Raw genomic sequence first — 25,095 nt, 5'->3', positions numbered from 1 at the left:
CAGAGCTACAAGAAAAGAAATGCACAACTTGACTTCATAACTCTAGGCTTCATTACATGGTAATAACAATTTGGGGGATGGCCTTTTTTATTTCATTTATGAACGCTTCTGTTCTGCCCGTTTTCTGTTGTATATAATGGTCGCCGCAGCTGCCGAGCCTATCAAAGTGGCGGCTCCTAGAGCCACGCCTCCCCACTTGTTCACCAACTCCTCAGCCGACTTGGAATTCAGGAACGATGTTGCCTGTTCCAATGGACTTTGCTTACGTCTATCCTTAAATCAGCAAGATTAAATCATCACAATCGTCAGAAGCTGGAGTACAATTCTATCAATGTTAAACTTACAGGAATATCAGTTTGTAAAAAGTCTTCGCCAAGAAGACTATCCGACGGGTCTCCTCCAGTAGAGTCTCCAAATTTGATATAAACAACACCGTCACTTGGCTTGTTGCATTGTATATCGACATCGAATTCCCGCATAGCTCGTTCTGCGGCCGGCCAGAAGCTTTGGATAATGTCTTGTGATATCCGTTCAAGTCCTGTCAAGATAACGATATGTTTTATAGAATCAATGTTGTATAGCCGAGCAATGTGATTTCGGACGAGGGGTATAGCTTCGTTTGTGGATAAACCATGGAGTAGTAATACATGACTGTCTCTAGAGGGGTTATTGGCGAAGAAGACGGCCTTGGCAGCCGCTTGGTTGTGTTCATGCATTCGGACACGATGGATATCTGCCTGTTTTTCCAGATCTTCAGCTAGTGTGAAATGGGGGTTGTGAATATCTGATACAAATTACATTGAGGCTGAAAAATGTGTTCAGTGCGTACCAGCTGCCGTATGCCCGCTAGCACGGGCCGACTCTGCTTCTTCTTCGCTCTCACGAATAAACTTTGCTTCCTCAGCCGCGAGGTATCTAGAATGGTTGGCTGCCTCCAATTGTTCGTTGCGGGAATCTATTGCAGGTTGAAATTGTATCGCTGATGGTTGGTTACCCATTGTTAAGAGAGATGTGCCAAGAATGTGAAAACCACTATTTCCAAAAATTAGTCGAGTCCTCTTTTATACAATTGACAAGGCGTCTTGGCGAAATTTTTCACAAAGTCAGGCTTTTATTAAATTGAGCTTTACGTTAAGTTTAAAGATATATTGTCGTTTTACTCTTCCAGATCTGGGTCTACTTCCGGAGCGGGCAAAAACTCTTCGTCTTCTCCACAACAGCGTATGAATACCTTTTGCGCTTCAGATAGCGGCTCATCCAGGTCTAGCAGCTCATCAGGATCGCTACAAGCAATGATATTCTTGGGGATGCTATCAGTTGCAATTAGGCTCGATTCTTGTGAGCGTTGTTTATAGTATAGCAAGAATAATGGCTGGATATCTATGTAGTTTAAAAATGAGAGGTCAATGAATTGGTTTTTCAATCATATCCTAGTTGAAAGCGATGCCACTTACGTTCGGAATTTTTGATCAGCTTCTCCACTGCTTTCTCTAGTTCGGATTTAGCATCTCGTTCTGGTTCATCACTAATGACTGATAAGTAGGTCATGTCTAAAGCGCACGGTCAATTGACAGTTAGTAAACCACCTTGAGTATATGCATATCACATCTATTGCTACACTTACACTTGTTGCGTGGACAGCTCATGCTTTCGATACTCAGTTGAAGGGCAAATATTGGCTTCGCAATGTCATCTTGTTCACTGGGTGGGAATACCGAAAATCTGATGTTTTCTTTTTCCGAGCCCTCTGATATAATGGGTGGCTCATTGGTTATCAATATCGCTCTGGAAGTCCACCGCGTACTATTGATAGGATTGAAACAAATTATTTGGTGGAGCCAAGCCATGCTCGTAGTACTTGGCGTCAACTTACCTTTCCTCTTCAGCTTGCTTAGAAATCCACTCTTCGTTCATATACTCCATACTACCGATGATCCATTTACTGGTGAATTGTTGACCGTCGCGAGTGACGATGCCTGATGCCTGTGATCGATCCTCATTCAGCAAAAATTTATCTACAGGTTGATTCAGCATGTATATCCCTCCATGAACAGCACATGCCCTACAGAAAGCCTGTGCGACTTCGCTAGCTCCACCATATAATGGTCTCAAAAACGCACAACGACCAAATCGACCCAGAGACTTGAGATATGCCCTCGTTTTTTCTAATCCCTCGCTTGCTGACACTATAAGAGAATGGTTAACCCTGGTTATCAATTTCGCATTTTAGCCATTATATTCGCCAAACATACCTTTTTCTGCATCGTCATGAACAAGAGCAATTGCGTATATAATTGCCATTTGAAGTTTTCCATTTATCTTGAATTTTTCTTCCAACATGGTCTTAAAAGGCTGGTTGCCATAGGCTAGTGGATAAGCAAACCACTTGGTTAGAGTTCGGTTCACTTGGTAGCATATCGACTCTTCGAGAAAAGTAACTACTCACTTTCAAGAATAGATGGATCGATCTCGTCACTCATAGCAAGCGTCAAAAACCGCATCAATTTTCGTTTATCAATCAGCGCGATAGTATCCGTTGAAAAAACATCTTCCTTAGAAATAGGGACCTTTAAAATGACAAGGTATCAATCTTAGCATAATCATACTGCGGGAAAACCTTTAATAAAAAACGTTACCTTGTCAAATGTCTGTGATTCAGCTTCAAATACATAGCTCTCTTCCAAGCCCTTGAATTCGAGATACCGACCAATTCCACTCTTGATTAAAACTTCGACCATTTCTCCACGACACGACAGTAACTTTGGTGAAAGGTCAAAGTTGTAATGTCGAGATGCATCCAGAGCTTCTTTCAAGGTTTGAACTCGGCCAATGGAGTCCTTGATATCTAGAGAGAAAGATGAAGTGGGAGGAAAGCCGAGGACAAGTTGATCCACCTCAAATTCGATCGCTTCCTTAGTGATCTTGCTAGGATTGGTGAACCGATCGCTCAGGGCTTTAACAATGGTATCACGGGCATAATCAAGAGGACTTTCTCGATTCATATCCAGCAGTATGTTGGTGTCTGAATAAAGCGTGGATTTGTCATCTTCGGTTATGTTATCGGATTCCGTCGGGTAGCAAAAAAAGGACACATGTCGAATGCTTTCGTTGCGAGCTTTCAGGGCATTCACATTGACCGCATGCTTTCCATCTATGCTTAAACCTATTCAATTACGTTAGCGTTTAAGGATCATCGAGCTATCTATTGAGTAAGGGTATTTACCATTTAATGAAGGAGGAGCGTCGTTTGTCTCTTTGTTGGCGATATCACCATCTAATACAAGTGTAAGCGTAGTATTCCAATAATATCTGTTGACCTGAAAATATACCTACCCAATCTCTGTGTTCTTATCCATTTAAGAAGATCGCCAAACGAATGGGCAGCCCATTTGCCTCCATAGTAATCAGCGTCATCAACATGAAGAACTGACTTTCCAGTCTTTGCAATGGCTCTAACAGTACAACGATTAGCTCCTGCAGTCAAGGTCGATGCACCATACTACGAGCAATGCTTACGCTGCAAGTATGGACTCCGTAAGTCCAGTACCCAGGATAATATAATCGAATTCGGTTTGGTCTAAGTTCATTTGTGTGTGGAGAAGGCACAACTGGGTATTGTCTCTTTCGCGTGGCAAAAAGAATTACAAGCCCCGCCCACAATCACTCCACATTATTATGCGCTTGGATAAAAGTCAAATGCCCACAAAGATTGAACAACGTCTGAAACAGCTACTTTAAAGCAAAGCTTCCATTTAAGTTTACTTAGAAGCTGATTCATCTAATATTATGCGTGTTCTTTTGGGTTAAAATAGTATTTACAGTTGAGTAATCTAAATCTATTCGCAGCAAGTCCCCAGCCTGTGCCAATCTTTTGTACATATTGAAGAGCGACTTTCGTATTGTCTTTATGCAACATCCGAGTTCTGCAGCTCTTCAATTTTTTGTTCTTGTGCAACTTGTTTGAGATCTTTATCTAAGGAGATGCGGCCACTGCGTTCTGCCATGGACTTGTCAAGTATACCTGCAGGAGCTTCCTTGGCGTCCGTGCTGACTCGGTGTTGACCACCGTGAATCATAAGTGCTTCCCGGGCTCTTGTAAACGCTACATCAAAGTTGGTAGGTAAATGGTCCAGGAATATACTGCGCTTGACCACCACTTCTTGCGAAACCTGTTTTGCATTCGTCCGCTCTATGACCATTCGGGTAGGATTACTAGGCGTTGGATCGAGCCAAAATTGATATACCGTTCCAGCTACATACAACTGTTCCACAAAAAAAAAGGAGGGATCAATAAAAAGACATGTGGGAGTGGTCATATTGCCTAAAATTTGACATACTCTAGGATTTGCAAGTGACTCCAAACATTTCGTTCGACAGTCTGCGACAGCGTCAAATATGGTCTTCCATTTTGGACCTTCAAGCTGGGTGCTTAGAAAGACCTTACTATAACTAAGGCCCTGTGCCGCTTCCGAGCTTGCGATGACAAGTTCTTTGACATCCATCATAGACCCATAGCTCATCTTGCTGACCACGTCATCTCCAAACACGTATGATTGAATATGGTCCTTGTATCGTTGGCTTAGATCTAAGCTAAGGCCACATGCAGGAGCAAATCCGAAGCATTTGATCTGAAAATCTTGCTTGTCATTTTGATCAGCAGATTTACGGAACTCGTCAATGTAATCGAGAAGCATGATCGTTAGAATAGCAGCTGTCGAGGATCCTAAGCTATGTCCCACAATGTACAGGGCGGACGTAGCATGCTGGTTTGTGTAAGCAATCAGTTGAGGTGCCACGTTGCGGAAAAACCACAAGGCGGATGACTAAAGTAAGAAAAAAGATGTGCAAGGTGATAAGGGAAAACCAAGGGAAAAATACAAAGCAAAGATTTTGGTTATCATATGGATCTTTTGGCTTGAAAGGGCTAAGTTACCTCCATACCTTCATGCCTCGATGTACTAAGCCGCCTTTCCATTGCTCATATTCACAAACAAGGTCAGTGAGGGTGTCAAATGCGCTCTATGTAGTCAAAGTGTCAATAAAACGTCAGCAGCCGTTTGCCATGTATAGCATATCGGTGTCATCGCCCTTACCATGGTACCTCTTATGCTTAAAACAATCGAATTCGTCGCACGGTCACGCGCAATAAAGTATGAAGGACGGAACACTTCGCCAGTTCTGAACTCATATGCTAACAAATCTTCTTTTGGAAGTGATAAATACTCGATGACGCTAAGGGCATCAGAGTGTTTACGAGTGGCGTTGGTCAATATGCCATTACTCTTGCCTATGAACGTGAGGCCCTTCCAACCATCTGTAACCGTACCATATATTAGGATGTTGTTTGTTTGTAAACAGTGACGCTAGTGACATAAGTCATCTGACATTGGGCCCCTTTTTCTTCTATTCTGTTCCGTCCTTCTCTCCCCCCCACGACTGAACAAACTTACATGCAGCTATAGAAAACTTCCAAAAGTGAGCAGCAGGCTCAATTTCGCCAAGATCCGTGACAAGATCCCAGGTTCTATTTCTGATCATAATATCCCGATGGATTAGACAAAAATGTACGACCTCATACAGTTTTGACATTTGATGAATTTCTTACTTTGGGAGGTCGGTATAAAACTTTTCCAGGACGGTGAATCCAACTAAGACTTGTAAATTTGAAAGTTCAAATCCTTGACCCTAAAATTTGAAAATGGCATATCTTTTAGGCTCCGGGGATGCCATAAATGCGAGAAATGAAGTGGAGATCCACTAGACTTACAAATGCCGCGAGTAGTTTCCCGATCGATCTGAGAACTTGATTTGTTTCTTTGGTCGTTGTCCATGCCCCCAATGTGTCCAGAAGTGGATAGGACTTGAGGGTATCGTCATCATCTACAATCCCCCCAAAGGCGTTTACACTTCGTGATTCTTGTAGCGTGGCTGATGATGATGTTCTCGTCGAAGATGCTGCGGATGGATCCGTTTTCTTGCCATTTCCAAATCCAAAGTAACTCGACCATGTACTTTTAGTCGACTTCTCTGCGACACTCTCTGTCAACGTCGCTTCTGAAGGCTTTTTTTCTGGTTTGGATGATAACGGTCGTGACAAGCCAGCCTCTTCGTCTTCTTCTCCTTCGTCATCAAAGTCATCGAATTCCTCATAGTTGTCAAGATTATTTTCACCGTATTCGTTTCCTTCTTCGTATTTTCTGAAGGTGATACCAGCCTTATTTCTCTCGCGTTGAAATTTCAAGTGTCGCTCGAATTCGTTGGCAATCTGTTCCTCGGTTATCAGTGACTGGCTGGTTGTCACATAGAAACCTGGAGGCTGCAGCTCTGGTATTTTTTCTGGCTGATTGATTAGTTCGTCCTTTTTGTATCGGTAATAGATACGGCTTTGTATAGCACCGATATTGGCTGATAATGTCTTTCGCCTTCCAACAGCTGAGCTAGATGCCGTGGTTAGCTTCTTATCCCATATCTCATAGTAGCTGGTGAACACTTCTGGTAATCCATCCAAATGTCGCAAACGTATTTCTGCTCTCCCAACATGACGGTCGGCAAAAAAGCTGTACGAGTCAAATAGGTCCATATGGATGGTGTCGAACAATTGGGCATGGTAGGACACCTTCACAATACAAGTCAATGCGTGTTTTGATGGACCTGCCTAAGCTGGTATTTATGTCTCCTTACCTTAAATTCGAACCCTTCATACCATCTGCCTTCATGAAATTCACTGACTGATGTAGTGAATGACTGGTCTGTTTGGACCCCATGATATGTCAGTCCTTGTAGTCAGAGGGTCTAATTTCATGCAGCTAGGCTCAAAACAAAATGGGATCTTACCTCCAAGTGTTAGCTTGATATAAGGCCTTTGTACCGGTACATTCAATTGGATTGTCATGACGGTAATCTGGTGATATAATACTTAGTAAAACGCGACTTTCGACATTAATTGCATTAAGGGGTTTCCCATACTTGAAGGCGACCGTCCTGAAGTGGCCATTTCTTCGATGATGAGGTGAAGCTCCGACGGGGGGATTGTGGCTCTTGTTCAGTTAATGATGGCAGGTCTCGAGATGTACGAGTGGTATTGACGGACATGAAATTATCCATAATTGTATTTGTCTGGTCTGGGCGAGTTCGTGCGTATCGATTTTGCAGTGTCTCAAGGTTATCCATATCAGAGTGCCTGAGAAGCCGTTTCACTGGGAGAGAAGATGGCTCAGAATCTGTAGTTAAAACCGATGGTGGACGGTGCAATGATGTCTGAGGTGATTCGTCCATTCATTGAATAAAGAGGTAAATACAATATTATCCCCAACTGAACAGTCAGCCATCACATGCAAAGGTAAAGCATTCAAACGGCGCAAAGTTGGGCATATCTTGAATGACGTGATATTTAGATGAATGAAATTCAACTTTTAGGAAAAAATTCCCTTTTGAAAGAAAAAAAATGATGACCTGGAAAACAATTTTTGGGGGAGAGAAGAAAAACAAAAAAAAAAGCAAAGTGGGATAAGAAGATCCGAGAGTCATGAGTACAACCATACCTTTTGGCTCGGGCTAACTCAACTGGAGCAGTCTCCGAATACCCCATGATCGGTACTTGCACCGGTGCGGAACTGATGCGCTCAGATCTTCAGAGCGCTGAGCGAGTCAGGAGGGCAAACAATCCTTGTTGCATGGCCGCCAATGTGCTAACCACCCTCTTATCCCCGCCGCCTCTATTATCCTCGAGCAGGTGTTTCCAGGAAGGAAAATCGAGCACTTTGTGGTTCTTAATACAAGTGGTGAGGTAAAGAAGCCAAGGAGAGATCCTTGAGAGATTAGAGATGATTGTGCTTAGATCTTTCAAGCTATGCTATCCCATGACCAAACCTCATGAGTTGTACGCCTCACAAAAGGCTTTCCTCCTCAGCTTGATGATCGACCGACGCATGATCGCCAGCCTGCACTCGTGCTCGTCTCTCTCCCATTTAAATAAAACGGGTTTCTTTTCTTCTTCTTCTTTTTGCCTGAAGTTTCAATTATTATTATTTTTTTTCTTTCGCTTCTCCCTGTGTTAAAATTTGCCACTTCTTTTCACCTTCGATATGCCTGCCGATAGACAATTTCTACCGTCCATCAAGCATCTCTTACTTCGAGAAGAAGACGATGTCCATCCCTGGTCAGGTAAGAATAACATACCCGCTGCCGCCTTTTATGCACATAGCCCTTTGTGTCACACCAGTTCTTTAACATGAGTTCGCATTACTAGCTGCTCTTCACCAACACGTCGTAACCGATTATGAGCCACTATCCGATCATGATATGTCGTTGAATTCCGCTGCATTCTATAAACCTGTGAAAGATAGTCATGTACCCCCACCGCGGCCGTCCCCTACGTTAGAAATACATAGATCACCCTCCAGCACACCAACATCCTCTCCGGCAGCTTCCTGGTCTCCGCCCAGCAGCGATATCAGTGACCCATCTACCAATGCACTACAGCAAAACATGTGGGGATCAACAGTAGCCGATCAGCAGCCTCACTCCGCCACGCAAAGGCATTGTCGATCGATGTCTGAAGCATCCCAGCTTCAGGATTTAAATGCATATCATCGTCGTCAATCTGCTGGCGATAGACAGTCGGCATCCTCATCCGAAGAAGTTGCCCGTCCTGTAATTGTACAAACATCTGCATTTAAAAACCCTCGTCTAGAGGACGACCACGTATCGGACAGCACTCCCTCGCCACCTCATGAGAATGGCATTATTGTATTTGGCACCAAGAACTCTCAAGCTAGTTCACAGCAAGCCAGCGGGGTCCATCGGTACATTTGTCCGGATTGTAACAAGACGTTCGCCAGGCCGTCATCATTACGGGTCCATTCCTACTCTCATACTGGTGAAAAACCCTATGCATGCCCAGAACCTTCATGCGGTAGGCGCTTCAGTGTTTGCAGTAATCTAAGGAGACATATGCGAGTCCATCGATTACGCCATGATCCTCCGCAATGGAAACCTAAAGGTTCGATTGATTCGAGCTCTACATGCCGAGCCACTTCGATATGACAGGCTGTGCTCGTCATATCGTGGTGCCTTCCGATGACTTCTTTCATCTGGTTGGAAAGAAGAAACTTTACATTGCTATCCCATTTCATTTCTTCAAAAAATTTCACGTTTTCTCCATTTGTATATTCACTCTATGGCTTTTCTCTCTCTACAAATCACTATAATACACTCTATAAACTCTCATAGTCCAAACTAAATTTCGCTTGCACTACCTACATCTTTTTTTTTTCGGGTGTCATCGTCCCACAAAAAAATTTTTTTTGGCTGCTTCTTGATCTGTCCGATGTAGATCATGCCAAAATAGTTTCAGGTTTTCGATAAAGGTGGAATTGAAGAAAAATCTAATAACGGTGAAACAACAAGCATTTCCGCGATGTCAATTACCTAGTACATAAACAAATTGATTCGCACATTAGTTCTAGGTACAACATACCGTAAAATCAAAAAATAATGTTCCAGCAGAGCCGTAGAGCCAGGGCATATTGATTGCAATGTAAGTAGGGTCTTGGGATTTCAAAACGATAGACTAATAAAAACCGTTATTGAGCGGCAATAATTGATCAGCAAAAATCATGTTATGTTTTTGGAAACTAAAAATTCCCAAATCAAGCCGCCATGACCGACCGCTCTACCTTCTCTACCCCCCAAACACATTCTGTACTTCTAAACTTACGATGGCAAATGTGATGTTTCCTACCACGCTGAATACAAACATGCCGATGCTCAATCCTTCAACCGATTCATCTCTAAACGTTTTGAGAATTTGAGGTATCCGGCTGAAGATATAGAACGACGCACTTGTCCAGCCAAGTAGTTGAGGAATCAGTTTGAGTTGGCTCAAGTCCACATCTGTCGGAGATCCTGTTGGCCACAAGGACCATATCACGCAGACAATCGAACCAGTAATAAACGTTGCTGTTGCTACCCAGAATGTGGCTATTCGTTTGACTACTCGTTTTTGTTTATTTTCGCACTTGATCATCTCAAACATGGTCGCGTCGTTGTCGGCCGGCGAAGTCGTTGATCCATAAGCATCGGATAGGATTTCGCCATGATCGTTAAGTGGGTGGTATGATGAGGTCCTTCGATAATAGAGAACTTGAAGAACAATGATGGCATCGCTCAGTATGTAATACACACCAAGGAGAAACTTTACAAACAATCAATATCAGCGGTGCAAAAAAAGGTGGCATGCAGGGCTTTTGTACTGCTCAAATGAGAACTTACCACTGTGAACATCAATTTTTGTAATATAATGCCCAAAATGTTCATGATATCTCCAATCAACCATAGGAGCAAAAAATTGAAAGAAATGCCGTCTCCAGTTTTGTTGCGATAGTTAAGGTATATTTGTCTGAATTTTTGTGTTAGGTGGTGTAAGAGAAACATTGTGTGTGTACAAAGATACGATGTGACGACGCCTTACGGTGTTAATACAACAACCCAGCATGCTATACTGATGTACCCAAATAGCTCTGCCAGGTGGTCATTGACCAAATTGTCGGTCATGTTCAGGATGGAGGACGGTGGGGATTGAAGCTTTTCTCTCCACTTTTTTTTTTTTCTGTCTGGTTTCAACGACATAATAGGAAATTCGTGACTGCTCATTACCTGGCGGAATCAACCTTGCCACCACCAGGAGCATCACGGTCTAAAGTTGAATCACTTGTCATGGCAACCGTCAGGGCATTATACAACTGTGATGCTACAGAAAGTCCAGATGAATTATCTTTCCAAAAAGGAGACATTATTGAGAATGCAGTTGAATCTCAAGAGTCGGGATGGTATTATGGCGTTTTACAGAAGTCAGGGGAAAGTGGCCTGTTTCCATTCAATTACGTCGAGATTGTCCCTGTCATGCCTGTACCGAGCAAGCCAAGAAAGTCTCTCGTAAATAACGACTCTAGAGCAACATTGGGAAATGTTGGCAAGGAAAATACCAACGGGTCCACGGAAATAGCGTCTTCCGCCGGAGACAATCGTTTCAGAGCCAGCCCGCAAGAGCTCGGTGGTGGAGGTCCAAAGCCCTTGATGAACAATAAATCATCAGCTGATGACACCACTATGAGCAACAGTGAAGTAGAAGGATCCTTTTCCGTCAAAGAATTAAGGGCTCGATTAGAAAAGTCAAAGGTTACGCCACAGTCCGCCAAACAACCTGTGCCAACGCCTGCTCCAAAACCAGCACACATACAGGCCGGTAAACCTCATGTAAATCAATCAGCGCCTATACCTTCACCTATACCTGTAAAGGAAACAGAAACAACGCACCAAGGTGAAGAAGATGTAGCTTTCATGAAGCCTTCAGAACTGCGTAAAAAGTGGGCAGCAGTAGACGCTGCTTCGAAACAAACCCAGCCACCCCCTATATCTTCGCCCTCGCTTGTCAAGCGCCAAAGCATGGTCACCACTGGAGGCTCTCGAGGGTCACCTAATCAAACTGAAATGAATGAAATAAGGAAGGGTGATACGGAGGAAATACCTATCATTCGGACTACGACTAGCCCTAGTGTTCCTAAACGGGTGCCTTCATCGCTTGGGTCGCATCCATCCCCACCAGTGCGAACCAGCTCCAATAGAAGCAGTAGTGCCTCGGATTATGATAAGCCTGTCAATTCAGTTTCTAGTCGGCCAACTTCTGCTCTACTTGAGCCACAAGCACCACCGAGGCGCATATCTCCTTCGTTGCCTTCACATCCATCACCGCCCGCGCGACCTAATTCCAGCATGAACAGGAACAGTAACACTTTAGATATTAATAGGCCTCCACAACCGATTCCAGCTCGACCAAATTCTGCTGTGCATGAGCCACAAGCACCACCAAGGGTAATGCCTCGTCGACCCCAAGTACAGTCTCAAATATACCCTGACAATCAAGCGAATGCCCCACCACTTCCTTCGCGACCTCGATCAAGTGCTGAAACTCTACAGAGACCAAGTGGCCCCACACCTCCTCCAAGACCCTTATCAAGTAGACGACAATCCCAAGCCATGGGCAACGGTACTTCGCCTAGACCTACTTCGCATTTACCTCCTCCGCCAACTGCTGCTATTCGGAAAACCATCCCCATAGCTGATCGCATCAAGTATGACGGTCTATTTAAAGAAAAAAATGAACAAGGGTACATATATCAAGACACTGCTGTAGAAATTTGGAGAGAAAGTCGTATCGGTGACCAAAACTTGAGCGATATTGCAAGACTAATTGACGTACGAGGAGACGGCTGGTTTGATCAGAAGCAGTTTGCTGCTGGGATGTTTTTGATAGATGATCGGTTACGTGGATTCTGCATTCCCAAATCATTGCCTGAAGGAATAATGTGAATTCTCAATAAACATGAATACAAAGGCGATATTGTAATTGCCACTTTCGGCAAATGGAGCAGAAAACCTGGGATTCAAGCCAGCGCAAAAGTGTGGCTGCTTTAAGAAATTCGGGTAAAGGTTACTGTGCTAAAATAAAAAACTGTCTGTACCTGAACAAACTCCACATGCACATCAATTTGCCAACTTCATCATGACGACCTTTCGATTACCACGACGCTCATCATCTGGCCGCTTCATCTTGCGTGCGTGTATTGTTTTGGCTGTTACCGTTCTTTTTTTCCTTGTCGCTCGTGTATCACCGTCCTCACGAGTAACAAGACTTGTTTCACATAACGATAACACCGACAACTTTTACTACCGAGACAATACCATATACGTTGACCCATTTATTGGCACCAGCGGTCCAGGGTATGATATAAAAAAATACATTAGAGCTTATGAAAAGCTGGCTGCTCATGACATTAATCTTGTGTTATAGGCATGTCTTTCCTGGTGCAACGCTGCCTTTCGGCATAGCAAAACCTGGCCCTGATATGACGGGCAACGATAACCAAGCTGGCTATAATCCTAGCGGCATCATTCGCGGTTTTTCTCAGCTCCATAGCGATGGGGTAGGTTAATGACACTAAGGACTTGTTCGTCAATGAAACCAACCTGATTAATGAATCTCTCTTTTGCGTTCGCCCCGTAATAGACAGGAGGGGTAAATACCGCTGAGCACATGTATTTTGCAAGCTTTTGATGAGTACCTAACAATCACTTTTATTTCACACTATTATCATGCTGGTCTTCGCATCCATTGCCAGAATCCCAGGTATGTATTCTTCCATCTCGCTTTAATGTAAGCCACCGCGATGTCTGATCCACCGATCCTTGTGCTACAGCTACGGAAATATACAAGTACAACCATTAGCGGGAGAGGAGTGGGAGATTTGGGATTATGCTTCACTGAGGATAGAAGGATCACAGGGTAAGCAAATTGGGTTTCTTGTGGTCATCAATGCAAAAATCTAATGTAATCGCCCTATAGTGGCATCCCCTGGATATTTCGCGATAGGATTAGATAGGTTTAATGTGACGGTGGAGATGACGGCAGCTCACAAAACCAGCGTCTTCCGATATGACTTTCATAATGCAAGCAAGGTTGCAGTCATGATAAATGTTGGCCGAGATCTCATGGAGTCCTTTATGGGCGGTATGATCAACCTCGACCGCGACAAGAGAGAAAACACACGAATTACTGGTTACGGTACCTACCGGCCCAGCTTCGCTCCCACCGGTGCATTTAAAGTCTTCTTTTGTACTGACTTCAATTTGAAACCGTCAAGCGCCGCCTTATTTGACGATCAGCTACACAATGAGACCGAGACTACTTTGACCGGAGGTTGGGGCGGTAAGAATCCGATGATCTTGATACCACGCTGCTAGCTGGATCACAAGTAATAATGCCGATTTATAGGCCTTGGTGCATTGGTTCAATTTGACACTATGACCTTGGAAGAGCCTCTTATCTCCAGGGTTGGCATCTCCTTTGTATCTGAGGCACAAGCTTGCGCCAGCGCTGAGGATGAAGTGCCAGCATTTGACTTTGACTTGACACATATGGCAGCGAAGAAGACCTGGGAGGACACATTGGGCAAAATTCGTGTGGATGGCGGAACAGAAGACGATAAAGTCCTTTTTTATTCCAGTGTAAGAAGTCATGTCAACTTTGCACATATGCGATGAACACTCTATTTACTTCTCGAATCGCAGTTATACCGTCACTTCATCTCACCCGTAAACAAAACCGGGGAGAATCCCAAGTGGGAATCATCAGAGCCATACTATGATGATTTTTATTGTCTTTGGTAAGGCTATCTGTGTATATATGCACTGACTAGTTTTATGTGCTTTATCTCATACTCGTACCTTAGGGATACATATCATGGTGTCATGCCGCTTTACGCCATGACTCACTCACAACCACTGGCTGAGATGGTTCGAGGCTTGATAGACATATATCGAAATGAAGGGTATATGCCAGATTGTTACATGGGTATGGGCCCAGGCTATTCACAAGGCGGAAGCAATGCCGAAATGCCACTGACAGACTTTCTGGTCAAGCATGGTGCAAACTATGGTGGCGTTTCTTGGGAAGACGGTTTTCAAGCGATGATGAAGGATGCCACTGTTGTGAGTAGCTAGCAATCACGTCGTCATGTATCGGCAAGGTCTGATACTGATTTTATTCAATAGGAACCAATGTACCAAGGCTGGACGGTGCATGGACGAACCGACATTGAATTCTACAGTGAAAATGGGTATGCTCCAGCACCTGAAGACTCCACATATGACGCACCTCAGAGGTCAGCTCGCTCTGCCTCACGTACCATTGAGTATTCTCGCAACGACTTCGCCATCGCGCTGGCAGCTCACCGTAAGTGATGGGGCCCCTACATCTCATACACAGCACCATTTTTATCGACACTTTATTCTAGAACTTGGAAACACTAGTGTTTATAAAGAGTATCTGGCAAGAGCAAATAATTGGATCAACCTCTGGAATCCAGATGTAGAAGAAGATGGATTTTCAGGCTTCATTATGCCAAGATATCAGGTGAGGGCTCGATCCTGGATTGACAATACCTGTATGGTCCTAATGTCTGTATCTTTTAGAACGGCTCATGGGATCTATATCCACCTCAATTTTGCGGGCCGACCCTAAATCATTTTAGTTGCTTTCTTGACTCCAGAGTAAGTCAGTCAGCCTATCTTTTTTGACTCGGTTTTGCGGCATATATTGTTGTTGCTGACATCCAATTGCTTCGATGAAGGGAGGAGAGTTTTACGAAGAATCATCTTGGATCTACAGCTTTTCAGCTCCACAAGATCAAATCAAATTGATAGAATTGATGGGAGGGCCTGAGCAATACGTCAAGCGGCTCGATCATTACTTTGACAAAGGCTATCATGACATGGGCGACGAACCAGGCAAGTTCCATTGGTGTCATCATTACCATATCCGGCAACTTCAGATTTACAGTATTAATGATTTTCCGCCGTTAGCCTTCCTTATCCCTTACCTCTACAATTGGGCAGGGCGAATAGATAAAACCACTGATATCATTCGTACCTTATTGAGAACCCATTTCTCCACCAATTCGTCGGGATTACCAGGTAAGGAAGGATAGGATGAAGTATCTGGCCATATCTACCATGTTAACAACTTTAAAATCTCCACTGCTAAAGGCAATGATGATAGTGGTGCAGAAGGATCATTTGTTGTTTGGTCGATGATGGGCTTTTATCCCGTGTCGGGAACAGACGTCTATCTCTTGTCTTCACCCTTGTTTACTGAGACCTCCTTACTGATAGGTCCAAACCAAGTTTTTACCATCGTGGCCAACAACTTGACTGATACCAATCGCTACATTCAAAAAGCGACGTTGAATGGCCAGCCTTTTGATCGTTCTTGGTTTCGCCATAGTGAGATAGCAGGTGAATCCGGTGCTAGGTTAGAACTGGAGATGGGCGCAGAGTGGACGGGCTACGGTGTCAAGAAGCTGCCACCAGCCATCACCGGAGACGTGTCTTGGGTGCAATAAATGTAGTTATTCCGCGGGTTGCCATAGGAAAAAAGAAAAATCCTCAAAATATATATATATATTGCCATGATATTGGCAGAATGCAATGCTCCTCGTCCTCCTGATTACCTTGGAGTCAACCGGTTGGACATCCGCGCCTTTTGCCTATAGTAGGAGCGGCGGCTAACATGTTTAAATAAATATCAGTTCCTCATACACACGTGCCAGTTCTCACTTGTGCCCATGGGGGCCATCCTGAAAAATTATATTGGTGCGTGTAATAGAGTTTATTTACTTGTACACTCTAGAGGTAGAGGTATTAGACAATTCGACACATCGATAGATAAATAATGAAGAGAAATCGAAGGTGGAGTCTAGAAAAATACTACAGTTATATACGTTGCTTTAAAGGGTTGCTTTGTAACAAATCCAGATGGTTGGTTGAAGTACTAAGGTTTTTTTTATATATGTGTGGGAGGGGAGTTTTTTTTTATACAAGCGCCGATGGTCGAAACTCAAGGTGACAGTGGGATTATAATTATATAGATGTTTTTGGTAGTTTTGTTATGATGGATCGAAACGAAAAGAAATGTAGTTGGTTTGAACGGTGAAGTGCAGTGTCGCCGAAAGACAGCCGGGATGGTGGAGTTCGGTCATGGTGTATCAGTTGATGGTGTAAGAAGCTGGTGTATACAAGAAGATATAGTTTGTTCACTTCTGGCCATTACCAAAAGTCTCCAACGTCGTGCTCAGGAGAAGACGGTGAATCATCTAGAGTCTACCATTGGGGGAAATGGTCAGAATGAGGGTGTGCATTCCGCAGACTAAATCAAGGGAACTCGGCCTTTACCTGAAGGCGTTCAAGGTAAGCGCCATAATCATTCACAGAATTTCGCTCCAGCATATCAATAATCTCTAGCACAGCCTGGGTGTCTTTATCGTTGGGGCTTTCATTTGGATCAGTCAGCATACCCCACAAATGTCGTTGTTCTTCTTGGGGCAAGGATTCCATATACTGCATACGGGCCACGAACGAATCGTTATAAGCTTGGGTCTGAACATGAAGCTCTGTAAATGCTTTTCTTCGTAATTCTAAAAGGTATTCGTCTGATAATGCACTGGTATGCTGAGGATGATATGTTAGATCATCCTTGTTGAGAGAAGGTGGAGTCCGCCGTCGCTATTCACAAGGAAAGAATGGCAAAAAGGTCAGTGGTTTATCAAGAATACTTTTTCTTATAGAAGGGGTAGTACATTACCTTCTTGTTGTAGTAAGCTGGGTGTTGCTTGGCGTCCCCTTCGGCGGAAAATGGAGATTTGCACCGAGACCTTGTCCAACCAGGCCGCTGATTTCGACTACTGAGATTTGGTGTTCGGTCGACGTGCTTATCAAAGTGACTGAACCTATCTTGAGGCGTGTTTTTTATTTTCATGTTGAAGATTATGGGTAGGGTTAAAGAGGTAGTAGGCTGGAGCAAGCGCAGAAGGCAAAAAAAAAAAAAAAAAACCGTGAGCAGCCTAAAATTAAAGGACAAGCCTTTCTTTGTTCAAACTTTTTGTACGCGTTGTGCTTTTTTTGGACATCACGTGGATTGTTCCAATTTTTTCTATAATTTTGAGTAATCTCTTTATGGTATTTACGTTCGAATCATGATCTCATCACTCGCTATGACTTCAGTGCCGTCTGAGCTTGCATAAAAAATATAAATTGAACTAATAGAGCAATTATTTCTTCTGCATCTCATTTTAATACTCACATTACATCATGTCTGAATATCAGTCAAATCCTACCAACACTCAGGAATCACCTGCTCAACAAGTCAAGGACACCTATAACCAATCTCATTCAGGAGGACTTGATCAAGGAAACCATGGAAGCCTCACTGGTGGCCAACAGACCCAAGGCATGAACCAGAACCTTCAGTCTGACACTGTTCAGGACAATGGACGGGCAATGTCAGGACAAGGTAGCCAAGGAAACCTAACCGGTAGCCAACAGACCCAAGGCCTGGGTCAACACCCTCCAGCTAACACTGTTCAGGACAATGGACGGGCAATGTCAGGACAAGGAAACGAAGAAAACCTAACTGGTGGCCAACAGACCCAAGGTCTGAATCAACACCCCCTATCTGATACTGTTCAGGACAATGGTCGGGCATTGTCAGGACAAGGAAACCAAGAAAATCTAACTGGTGGCCAACAGACCCAAGGCATGAACCAAAACATTCCATCTGGCACTGTTCAGGACAATGGTCGGGCATTGTCAGGACAAGAAAACCAAGAAAACCTAACTGGTGGCCAACAGACCCAAGACGTGTATCAAACCCCCCAGTCTGGAAGTGTGCAAGACAATGGACAGGCAATGTCAGAACGCCCAGGTTCCAACCAACAGCAACCTTCTGTAACCATCCAGGAAAATGAAAAGCCTCAAAAGAGTGCTGGAAACGAGAAGCAAGAAGGTGGAGAAAAGCATGCTCAGCCCAAGAACACTGGAGGAACCAGAGACCATATTAAGGAACAGCCCGATACCGGTGAGCTGGGAGGTATCACCGGCCAACAGCCAGTAGGCAAGATTGATCTCCACCATTTGTAAATAATAGAAATCAAATTTAAATAAGAAACGAAACAAGTGTAAAAAATGCAAATAAAAAGCAGCAGCAGCCATTACTGCTTATTGGCCCTCATATCCTAGTTTTGAAAAGCTCTTGCCAGTGGGTACATTTTCAGTTTCCGAAAACAAAAAAATCTCAGACACAAAGTGGAAAAAAGCAACCTTGACTTTTTGACACACTCTTTTTTCAACTTTTCGATATCATGGATGTATTCCAACTATGCTCTCCATGTACGGCAGAGAGCGCAAAGGAGAGCAAACTAGCTACAGAAAGTGATTCAGCTTGTAATCAAAGGTGACTACTACTTCATTTTGAGATGCCCCCGTTGCTTTTATTGTAACCTGGGCTTCAACCCCAAATTATAGAATGCCGAATCAGCACACTCCCCCATTACTACCACCTATCCTACCTACTGAACGACCAGGTATGTTTGGAGGCCGGATAGATTCTACACCATCCGTCATGAGCATACCTCGAAGGCAATTATGGACCTTGCCATCTCGAACGCCGTCCTATGATAGTATGAACAGTGAGACCTACGATCATGACTCAGCCCAGCGATCAGATATGGAAAAGGTGAAGCAATTGATGTTCCCTTGTAGTGTTTTTGGGATATTTTCAATGACTGACACAGAGATTTGGTGGTGCTGGGTACCGATATTGTAAATTTAGGTTATATCTCAGTGTCACCTACTGTGTGAAGATATGGATCGGTACAAATCGTTGATCGCAACCAATGACACCCGAGTAGAGCAGTACGAATTATTCGACGCCATGGAAAAAAATGCCCGTAACTTGCTGAGAGGATTAAGAAGCATGCGATCTTCTTCATCACGGCCACGGTATGAATGGTTGGATGATAACGATCGAGGAAGCACCAAACGATCACCAGATGTAAGTGGTACTATAGTACATGCATTTTCAGTGAGCTATTTTTTTTGCATAATTCTGATCAATTTTTTTTTTATTATTATTATTTTTCCCGCCTTCGCTCATCATTCCATTTGACAATTGGGATAAACTCAGATGGACTATGACTATGACGCCAATCGCAACGATCGACACAATCAAGACGGCAAGTCGTCGTTGCCTGTAAAACAATATAGACGCCGAGCGGTAAGAAACCTTTCACGATACCATTTCTTACTTGCTTTACAAACATTGGTGCGTTCAAAAATACTAAAGTGTGTACAGAAACGAGCAACTGGCAGTCCAAGATGCCATTCATGTAACACGACTGATACCCCAGAGTGGCGACGTGGACCGGATGGAGCTCGAACCTTGTGCAATGCTTGTGGACTACGTAAGGAATAGTTCTCAGATCCGATCGATTCGAAAGAACTCCTCTTGTAACTCACTCTCTTAATGCAATTTATGCTACGACGCTATAGATTATGCCAAACTAATGCGGAAGTCCGAAAAGAAACCAGCAACTTAACCAATTTGCTTGCCACCTTTTTATTTTTACTTACCGTGATTTGTTCAACGCTGGTCGTTGGCACCCATCCTTTGCAGCGTTTGCCATTCCAATCAGGAATTTCTTCACATTTTTGGTCTTCTTTTTCTGTTTGCTCGTTTATCGTACCATTTTTAGCATCACGCCTTATTATAGTTCTTTTTTATATCAACCCAATAGATTGCATTCATGCATGCTCTTTTCTTCTTTCTCCAATGATTGGATGTTTTCATTTTTTTTTTCTTTACTACAAACAATTAAAAAAAAAAAGAGTTGTACAGTGTATTGTGTGCTGTAAAATTGGGAAACATCCATTTTGCCCGGTGGCAACCAAAGCCGATAATAAATAGAAACAAAGAAACGGAAAGAAGGAATCGTACAACAAATACAGCAGATTAAGGGAAGAGTGACAGGTATTACAATGAAAAAATTTTGTTTGAACGAAATTGCGCCATTGCCTCTGTGTACAGAAATGAACTTATGCTTTATATATGCTACATTCGATCATTGGGAAGTGGTGGCAATACTGGAATAGGAGGAGGTGCAGATTGTGGAGGAGGGCCAGGCATCATGTTGGCACGGCTTACGTTTGGATTGTACGTTGGTCTTGGTTTAGCAGCTGTGGAGGAGGGTACGGGTGGTATAGGTGCAGTGGGTGGAAGCTGTCTAGGAGGGACTACAGGTGTTCCTGGGGATGACATGGAAGCCTGTCCGCCTTGTTGCGAGGGCAACATCATGGGCAGTTTTTCACGACTGGGACGACCCGATATTCTATGAGGTCGAAAGACGGGTTGACTAGAAGGAATTGGTGGAGGAGGTTGTTGAGGTGGTGGCATTGGGAATGCAGTTTTCACTCCATATCCTTGTTGTGATTGCTCAATAGGATAGCCATGTCCTTTAAGCAAGCCTGTTTCACTGGGAATGGGCGAAGGAGGATACGGTCCGCTGTCGTCTGAAAGTCGTCTCCGATAATATGAACTGTCGGATCGGTTGTAAACGGGTTGTTCGTTCGATGACCTTTCTGAGCCATAATTAGGTGCTTTCCCGGGCGAAGCTGGGTGATCGATGAATGGGTCATGGTCATCTGCATAAGCAGGGTCACTATAACGGCGAACACCGTTTCTAACCTGTCGAGACGGTGAAGACCTACCAGCATCAGGGGGATTGTAATTATCCCACCTTTGTACGGTCGGAGATGAGTGGGCTGTTGTAGGCGTTGGCCTTATATAGCTCTTTGATTCTATACTTGAAGGTGACAGAATACCAGAAGGTGGACGCCACTCAGACTCAGTACTTTGGCCATGACCACTACTCATTCTAGCCATCCTTGCCAGCTCATCCATTTTTAAGATATCGCCTGCTGATATCGGTGTAGCTGGCTTGCTATTGATCTGGTCTAAAACATTAGATTTGTACGACCTAGTGGTTGGCTGTGAATATCTCGCTTCATCTGTTATTTGCGTGACACGACTGTCAGTGCCAGATTTATGTGCCCATCGTCGTTGTTCAAATTCTTGTTGGCGCATAGCATTTTCGTGCGGCTTGGTATAATCGTAAGTCAAGAATTTATCGTCCATGATTTGCATTTCTGGAGATTGATCATGGTTTTGACTGATCTGACTTTTGATAGAGCCTCCAGCGTTGGATGCAACTGGTTTGGACCTTTTCCTGACCTTCAGTGGGTTGTCTTCCAATAGGATTTCCTCTAGCTCGTGCGATGGATCAAAGTTGGCCCTCTTGCTCTGTACATAGATAATCGGTCAGTTCGTAGTTTCAAAAAATAGCCTTTTTTTTTGGCGGAGGCGGTGTACTTACATCGGGAGTAAAAGGCGGCTTGAGCTCCTTCCGCTCCATGGCGTGCCAGTCGATACCCTTAAACCACCCATGACTTCGAATCTTCTCAAAGCCACCATCGACGCCAATACGTTGCGATGGGTCACGAGTCAAGAGACCTTGCAAGAAATCCAGGCATTGGGGTGATACGAGCTCAAAAACGTTTTCAGGATATTTTGCTGGTTCGCTAGTAATCGATTTGGTGAGAGACTCGTTGGTTTTACCACGAAAGGGGCGCTTACAAAAAGTGGGGTTAAAACGGGTCAGTACGACATCAAATCAACCCATTGGTACATTTATAGACAAGTAGGGTATCACACACCTTTCCAAAGAGAAGTTCAAACAATACTACTCCCAGCGACCACCAATCCACTGAGGAAAAGTATCCCTTTTTTTGTAGCACTTCTGGTGCCATGTATGCCATAGACCCAGCTACAGCTGTAAGTGGTTTTTTATCGCTATAGTGAACTGCAATATTAAAGTCCGTCAGATGTGCATGGCCATTTTCGTCCAGGAGAATGTTGTCAGGTTTCAAGTCCCTAATAGAAGCGTGGGGTAAAATGGGCTAATGTAAATATGGTTTGCTCATGCATACAGGAGCTTGCATGTCAGAAAGTAAACTATCAACGTACCGATGAACAATACGTCGTCTGTGGAGGTAGTTCAGGCCTAATGCCAATTCGGCAGCATAGAACCGCACCTGGTCTTCAGGGAGTGTTCCCACTCGTTCGAGATGGAACCGCAGATCGCCACCTAACATAAGATCGAGAATCATGAACAGGTTCTCATCATCTTGAAATGCGTAACGCAAATTGACAATCAAACTGTAGTCGATTTGTTCAAGAAGACGGCGCTCGGATATGATATTGTCTACTGCTCGCATTTTGATACATTTGGCTTTGTTGATATATTTCAAGGCATACAACTGCTTAGTTGATTTGTGCTGCACCACTCGAACTTTGCCAAAGGCTCCTTTGCCTACTGATCGCAATAGGTAAAAGTGGTTCAACTAGAGTATGGTTAGTTTTTTGAAGTGATATGTTATAGCTCTAGACATGAAGGGCATTATTACCTCGACTATACCATTGAAGTGACCATGCACGTTTTTAAGTTTTTTTTTTTTTTTTTTGGGAGAAATGTCAATAAAATCCAGGAACCAAAATGTAGCCACTAGTTTCAAATCAAAAACCATAATCGTACCTTCTTCATTGAAAGCAATGTCATCTTCCTTGCAGCATACGGCGCCCATCAGACAAGAATTAGGGTATACAGAGGACGCAAATTTGCTGGATGATTAAAAAGATTGCCACTCAAGGTAAAAAAGCAAGTGGTACAGTAGTAACTGGGCGGAAGGGTAAATTGTGCAGCGCCTGCTGATAGGCTTACAAAATTTCGTTATCGTGCTACTAACGAAAGATCCATCTTTTAATGTTTATTCTTTTTATTTTTTCAATAACTACTGTACAATTATCAAAACAGTTTTTTTATTCGGTTTCTAAAGGGAAAGCGGGTGTCAATCAACCAAGATGCGTAGATATTATCATGATTGAGTAAATTACAGAGTGCACGATATTTCCTTCACTGAGCGGGGGGACAGTTTGTGCAACCAATATCGTCCTTTCAAATTCAGTACTGCGAATTTTCCTCGCTTATGCATTATCCGCATCGCCTTGGATGGACCCGCCATCGCTTACAATACTTCTTCGTCGCAATCCATGACTGGTATCTTTTGGTCCATTACCGGTTGATGAGTATGCGTCGGCCGTCTTGAAAACTCGTATTTGTTCCTGAACATCTTCCAGCATTTCCAAAGCCATTTGGTACACTTCAGTTCCTTCCTTATTGTATATCAAAGAGTTTGTGAGCATCAATAGAATATCTCGTTCAAACTCCAAAGTGTTTCGAATAGTCTACAAAAAGAAATGAAATAAAAAGCATATGAGTATCAGACAATGTCTATCGTCGACCCGGGCATTTCCAGCATTCTACGCCACCTACCCCATCTCGGATTCTTTGCTTGATTTGCTTAAGGTCCATTGGTCGTTTTACTATCTCGTAATATCTTGGCGCAATACTTTCCTTGATTGGGTTCATGAACATAGCTCCATTCTTGTGATTTGAAATTTCACTCCATAACAAGTTGATGTTCTTCAACCATGACTTTTGTCGTTGTTCCAGCTCCCTCGAGCTAGGCCCTTTCCTACGGTCAGATGTGGATGGTCCAGGCGTCGTTACAGTACTATTGGCTGCATTGCTGGCAACACTAACAGAGCCTTCGGGGGTATCAGGGACACGAGCAATATGATCAATGTCTAGAGAAAAAAAAAAAGTTTAAGAAAATCATCGATAAGCATATTTTCGATATTGCCTATAATTTACCTTGCATTTCTTCCACTGCGGTCACCACCGGCGTCTCAGGCCGCCTTTCTGGTGTTTCGGTTGTCGTATCGACTACTTCTGTCTCTGGTATTCCTGATGCCGGTGTCTCCATTTGTGGTGTTTCTATGGCAGGTGACACGATGTCTGTAGCATGTTCTGCCACAACTGACGGAGACCTCGACTGGGTTCTGGCACGTTTCGGTGAATTATCTACGCTCATCATATCACTATCGTCTGGTTTGCGTTTTGTAGAGATATCATGCTTTACTTCAGTCTCTTCTTTTGGCGTTACTGCTGGTGTTACTTCTGCAGTAGGTGCTAATATTTCGGCCTGTTCGGCATGAGCATCATTTTCTGTCATTACTTCGTTTTCTTCGACCATTTCGGATGGCTCCTGTGGTATAAATGGTGTTTGCTCTTCAACGACGGTGTCGACAACTGACTGCGTTACATCCTCTGGAGATGGCCCCGTCGATGTAATGTTCGGCACTTTAGTCTCATTAACCTCTGGTGTTGCCATTGTACTTTCTTTCTCATCCACAGAGGAATTCGCCGCAAGTAAGGATGTAGCATCTGCTAAGATGGTGTTGGATTCAAGTGACGTGGCATTCACGTTGGATTCGACAATTATTTGAGCCGCTTCCGAAACTATCGATGGTGCCTCAGGAGTTTTAGAATCCAGTGGCTTCTCCTCTACTTCAGTTTTGAAGTCTATCTTTTCTTCGGATGATGGGACCGTTATATCCGGGACTGCGCTAGCATGATGGGCAGTAACTTCATTTCCTGCCGCTCCAGCGCTTAATGAATTATCATCTGGAACCTGACTGTCGTTGATGATTTCCATCGGCGTTGATTCAGATACCTCAGGAAATAATTC

General features: G+C 43.7%; 11 protein-coding genes across 11 annotated transcripts; 5 read left to right on the top strand and 6 right to left on the bottom strand.

Moving 5' to 3' along the window:
- Window position 1: 1 nt before the first annotated feature.
- On the bottom strand, window positions 2–1,066 carry K450DRAFT_245102 (uncharacterized protein). Its single transcript, XM_051589693.1, has 3 exons — window positions 830–1,066; window positions 345–757; window positions 2–268 (listed from the first exon to the last, which is right to left on the bottom strand). The coding sequence occupies exons 1-3, from the start codon at window positions 996–998 to the stop codon at window positions 263–265; spliced, it is 588 nt and encodes a 195-aa protein (XP_051443916.1). The 5' UTR covers window positions 999–1,066; the 3' UTR covers window positions 2–262.
- A 14-nt stretch (window positions 1,067–1,080) lies between these two features.
- On the bottom strand, window positions 1,081–3,648 carry K450DRAFT_245097 (uncharacterized protein). The gene is made up of 10 exons (XM_051589692.1): window positions 3,517–3,648; window positions 3,334–3,452; window positions 3,224–3,274; window positions 2,637–3,163; window positions 2,447–2,567; window positions 2,253–2,366; window positions 1,874–2,186; window positions 1,625–1,803; window positions 1,455–1,550; window positions 1,081–1,380 (listed from the first exon to the last, which is right to left on the bottom strand). The coding sequence occupies exons 1-10, from the start codon at window positions 3,585–3,587 to the stop codon at window positions 1,157–1,159; spliced, it is 1,815 nt and encodes a 604-aa protein (XP_051443915.1). The 5' UTR covers window positions 3,588–3,648; the 3' UTR covers window positions 1,081–1,156.
- A 257-nt stretch (window positions 3,649–3,905) lies between these two features.
- On the bottom strand, window positions 3,906–7,170 carry K450DRAFT_199990 (uncharacterized protein; the record flags this gene model as incomplete). Its single annotated transcript, XM_051584620.1, has 10 exons — window positions 3,906–4,262; window positions 4,338–4,823; window positions 4,942–5,019; window positions 5,094–5,314; window positions 5,451–5,524; window positions 5,606–5,685; window positions 5,768–6,616; window positions 6,682–6,749; window positions 6,835–6,901; window positions 6,967–7,170. The coding sequence occupies 10 exons, from the start codon at window positions 7,168–7,170 to the stop codon at window positions 3,906–3,908; spliced, it is 2,484 nt and encodes an 827-aa protein (XP_051443914.1).
- Window positions 7,171–8,003: 833 nt separating this feature from the next.
- K450DRAFT_245082 (uncharacterized protein) lies at window positions 8,004–9,364 on the top strand. Its single transcript, XM_051589691.1, has 2 exons — window positions 8,004–8,163; window positions 8,249–9,364. The coding sequence occupies exons 1-2, from the start codon at window positions 8,085–8,087 to the stop codon at window positions 9,043–9,045; spliced, it is 876 nt and encodes a 291-aa protein (XP_051443913.1). The 5' UTR covers window positions 8,004–8,084; the 3' UTR covers window positions 9,046–9,364.
- On the bottom strand, window positions 9,191–10,590 carry K450DRAFT_245079 (uncharacterized protein). Its single transcript, XM_051589690.1, has 5 exons — window positions 10,472–10,590; window positions 10,273–10,399; window positions 9,719–10,195; window positions 9,479–9,571; window positions 9,191–9,386 (listed from the first exon to the last, which is right to left on the bottom strand). Exons 1-5 carry the CDS (start codon window positions 10,552–10,554, stop codon window positions 9,336–9,338), a joined length of 831 nt encoding a protein of 276 aa, XP_051443912.1. The 5' UTR covers window positions 10,555–10,590; the 3' UTR covers window positions 9,191–9,335.
- Window positions 10,591–10,716: 126 nt separating this feature from the next.
- On the top strand, window positions 10,717–12,369 carry K450DRAFT_199987 (uncharacterized protein; the record flags this gene model as incomplete). The annotated part of the gene is made up of 1 exon (XM_051584619.1): window positions 10,717–12,369. The coding sequence occupies one exon, from the start codon at window positions 10,717–10,719 to the stop codon at window positions 12,367–12,369; it is 1,653 nt and encodes a 550-aa protein (XP_051443911.1).
- Window positions 12,370–12,519: 150 nt separating this feature from the next.
- Window positions 12,520–16,151, top strand: K450DRAFT_245076 (uncharacterized protein). The gene is made up of 14 exons (XM_051589689.1): window positions 12,520–12,780; window positions 12,851–12,983; window positions 13,179–13,186; window positions 13,257–13,342; window positions 13,403–13,765; window positions 13,832–14,064; window positions 14,128–14,222; window positions 14,289–14,547; window positions 14,611–14,791; window positions 14,853–14,971; window positions 15,031–15,108; window positions 15,189–15,345; window positions 15,421–15,531; window positions 15,604–16,151. Exons 1-14 carry the CDS (start codon window positions 12,563–12,565, stop codon window positions 15,957–15,959), a joined length of 2,397 nt encoding a protein of 798 aa, XP_051443910.1. The 5' UTR covers window positions 12,520–12,562; the 3' UTR covers window positions 15,960–16,151.
- A 59-nt stretch (window positions 16,152–16,210) lies between these two features.
- K450DRAFT_281380 (uncharacterized protein) lies at window positions 16,211–17,446 on the bottom strand. The gene is made up of 3 exons (XM_051593395.1): window positions 17,198–17,446; window positions 16,789–17,118; window positions 16,211–16,716 (listed from the first exon to the last, which is right to left on the bottom strand). Exons 1-3 carry the CDS (start codon window positions 17,369–17,371, stop codon window positions 16,663–16,665), a joined length of 558 nt encoding a protein of 185 aa, XP_051443909.1. The 5' UTR covers window positions 17,372–17,446; the 3' UTR covers window positions 16,211–16,662.
- A 232-nt stretch (window positions 17,447–17,678) lies between these two features.
- K450DRAFT_245065 (uncharacterized protein) lies at window positions 17,679–18,629 on the top strand. Its single transcript, XM_051589688.1, has 2 exons — window positions 17,679–17,817; window positions 18,022–18,629. Exons 1-2 carry the CDS (start codon window positions 17,704–17,706, stop codon window positions 18,529–18,531), a joined length of 624 nt encoding a protein of 207 aa, XP_051443908.1. The 5' UTR covers window positions 17,679–17,703; the 3' UTR covers window positions 18,532–18,629.
- A 918-nt stretch (window positions 18,630–19,547) lies between these two features.
- On the top strand, window positions 19,548–20,244 carry K450DRAFT_245056 (uncharacterized protein). Its single transcript, XM_051589687.1, has 3 exons — window positions 19,548–19,666; window positions 19,745–19,853; window positions 19,942–20,244. The coding sequence occupies exons 1-3, from the start codon at window positions 19,577–19,579 to the stop codon at window positions 19,986–19,988; spliced, it is 246 nt and encodes an 81-aa protein (XP_051443907.1). The 5' UTR covers window positions 19,548–19,576; the 3' UTR covers window positions 19,989–20,244.
- Window positions 20,245–20,721: 477 nt separating this feature from the next.
- Window positions 20,722–23,167, bottom strand: K450DRAFT_245049 (uncharacterized protein). The gene is made up of 7 exons (XM_051589686.1): window positions 23,040–23,167; window positions 22,912–22,916; window positions 22,472–22,848; window positions 22,162–22,378; window positions 21,822–22,076; window positions 21,438–21,748; window positions 20,722–21,090 (listed from the first exon to the last, which is right to left on the bottom strand). The coding sequence occupies exons 1-7, from the start codon at window positions 23,086–23,088 to the stop codon at window positions 21,087–21,089; spliced, it is 1,218 nt and encodes a 405-aa protein (XP_051443906.1). The 5' UTR covers window positions 23,089–23,167; the 3' UTR covers window positions 20,722–21,086.
- Between the last annotated feature and the right edge of the window lie 1,928 nt (window positions 23,168–25,095).

The sequence above is a fragment of the Umbelopsis ramanniana genome (assembly GCF_025399195.1).
Source record: "Umbelopsis ramanniana AG unplaced genomic scaffold K450scaffold_34, whole genome shotgun sequence".
Taxonomy (NCBI): Eukaryota; Fungi; Mucoromycota; class Umbelopsidomycetes; order Umbelopsidales; family Umbelopsidaceae; genus Umbelopsis; species Umbelopsis ramanniana.
The sequence above is the reverse complement of the archived record's forward strand: the minus strand, read 5'-3'. Positions and strand labels throughout refer to the sequence as shown.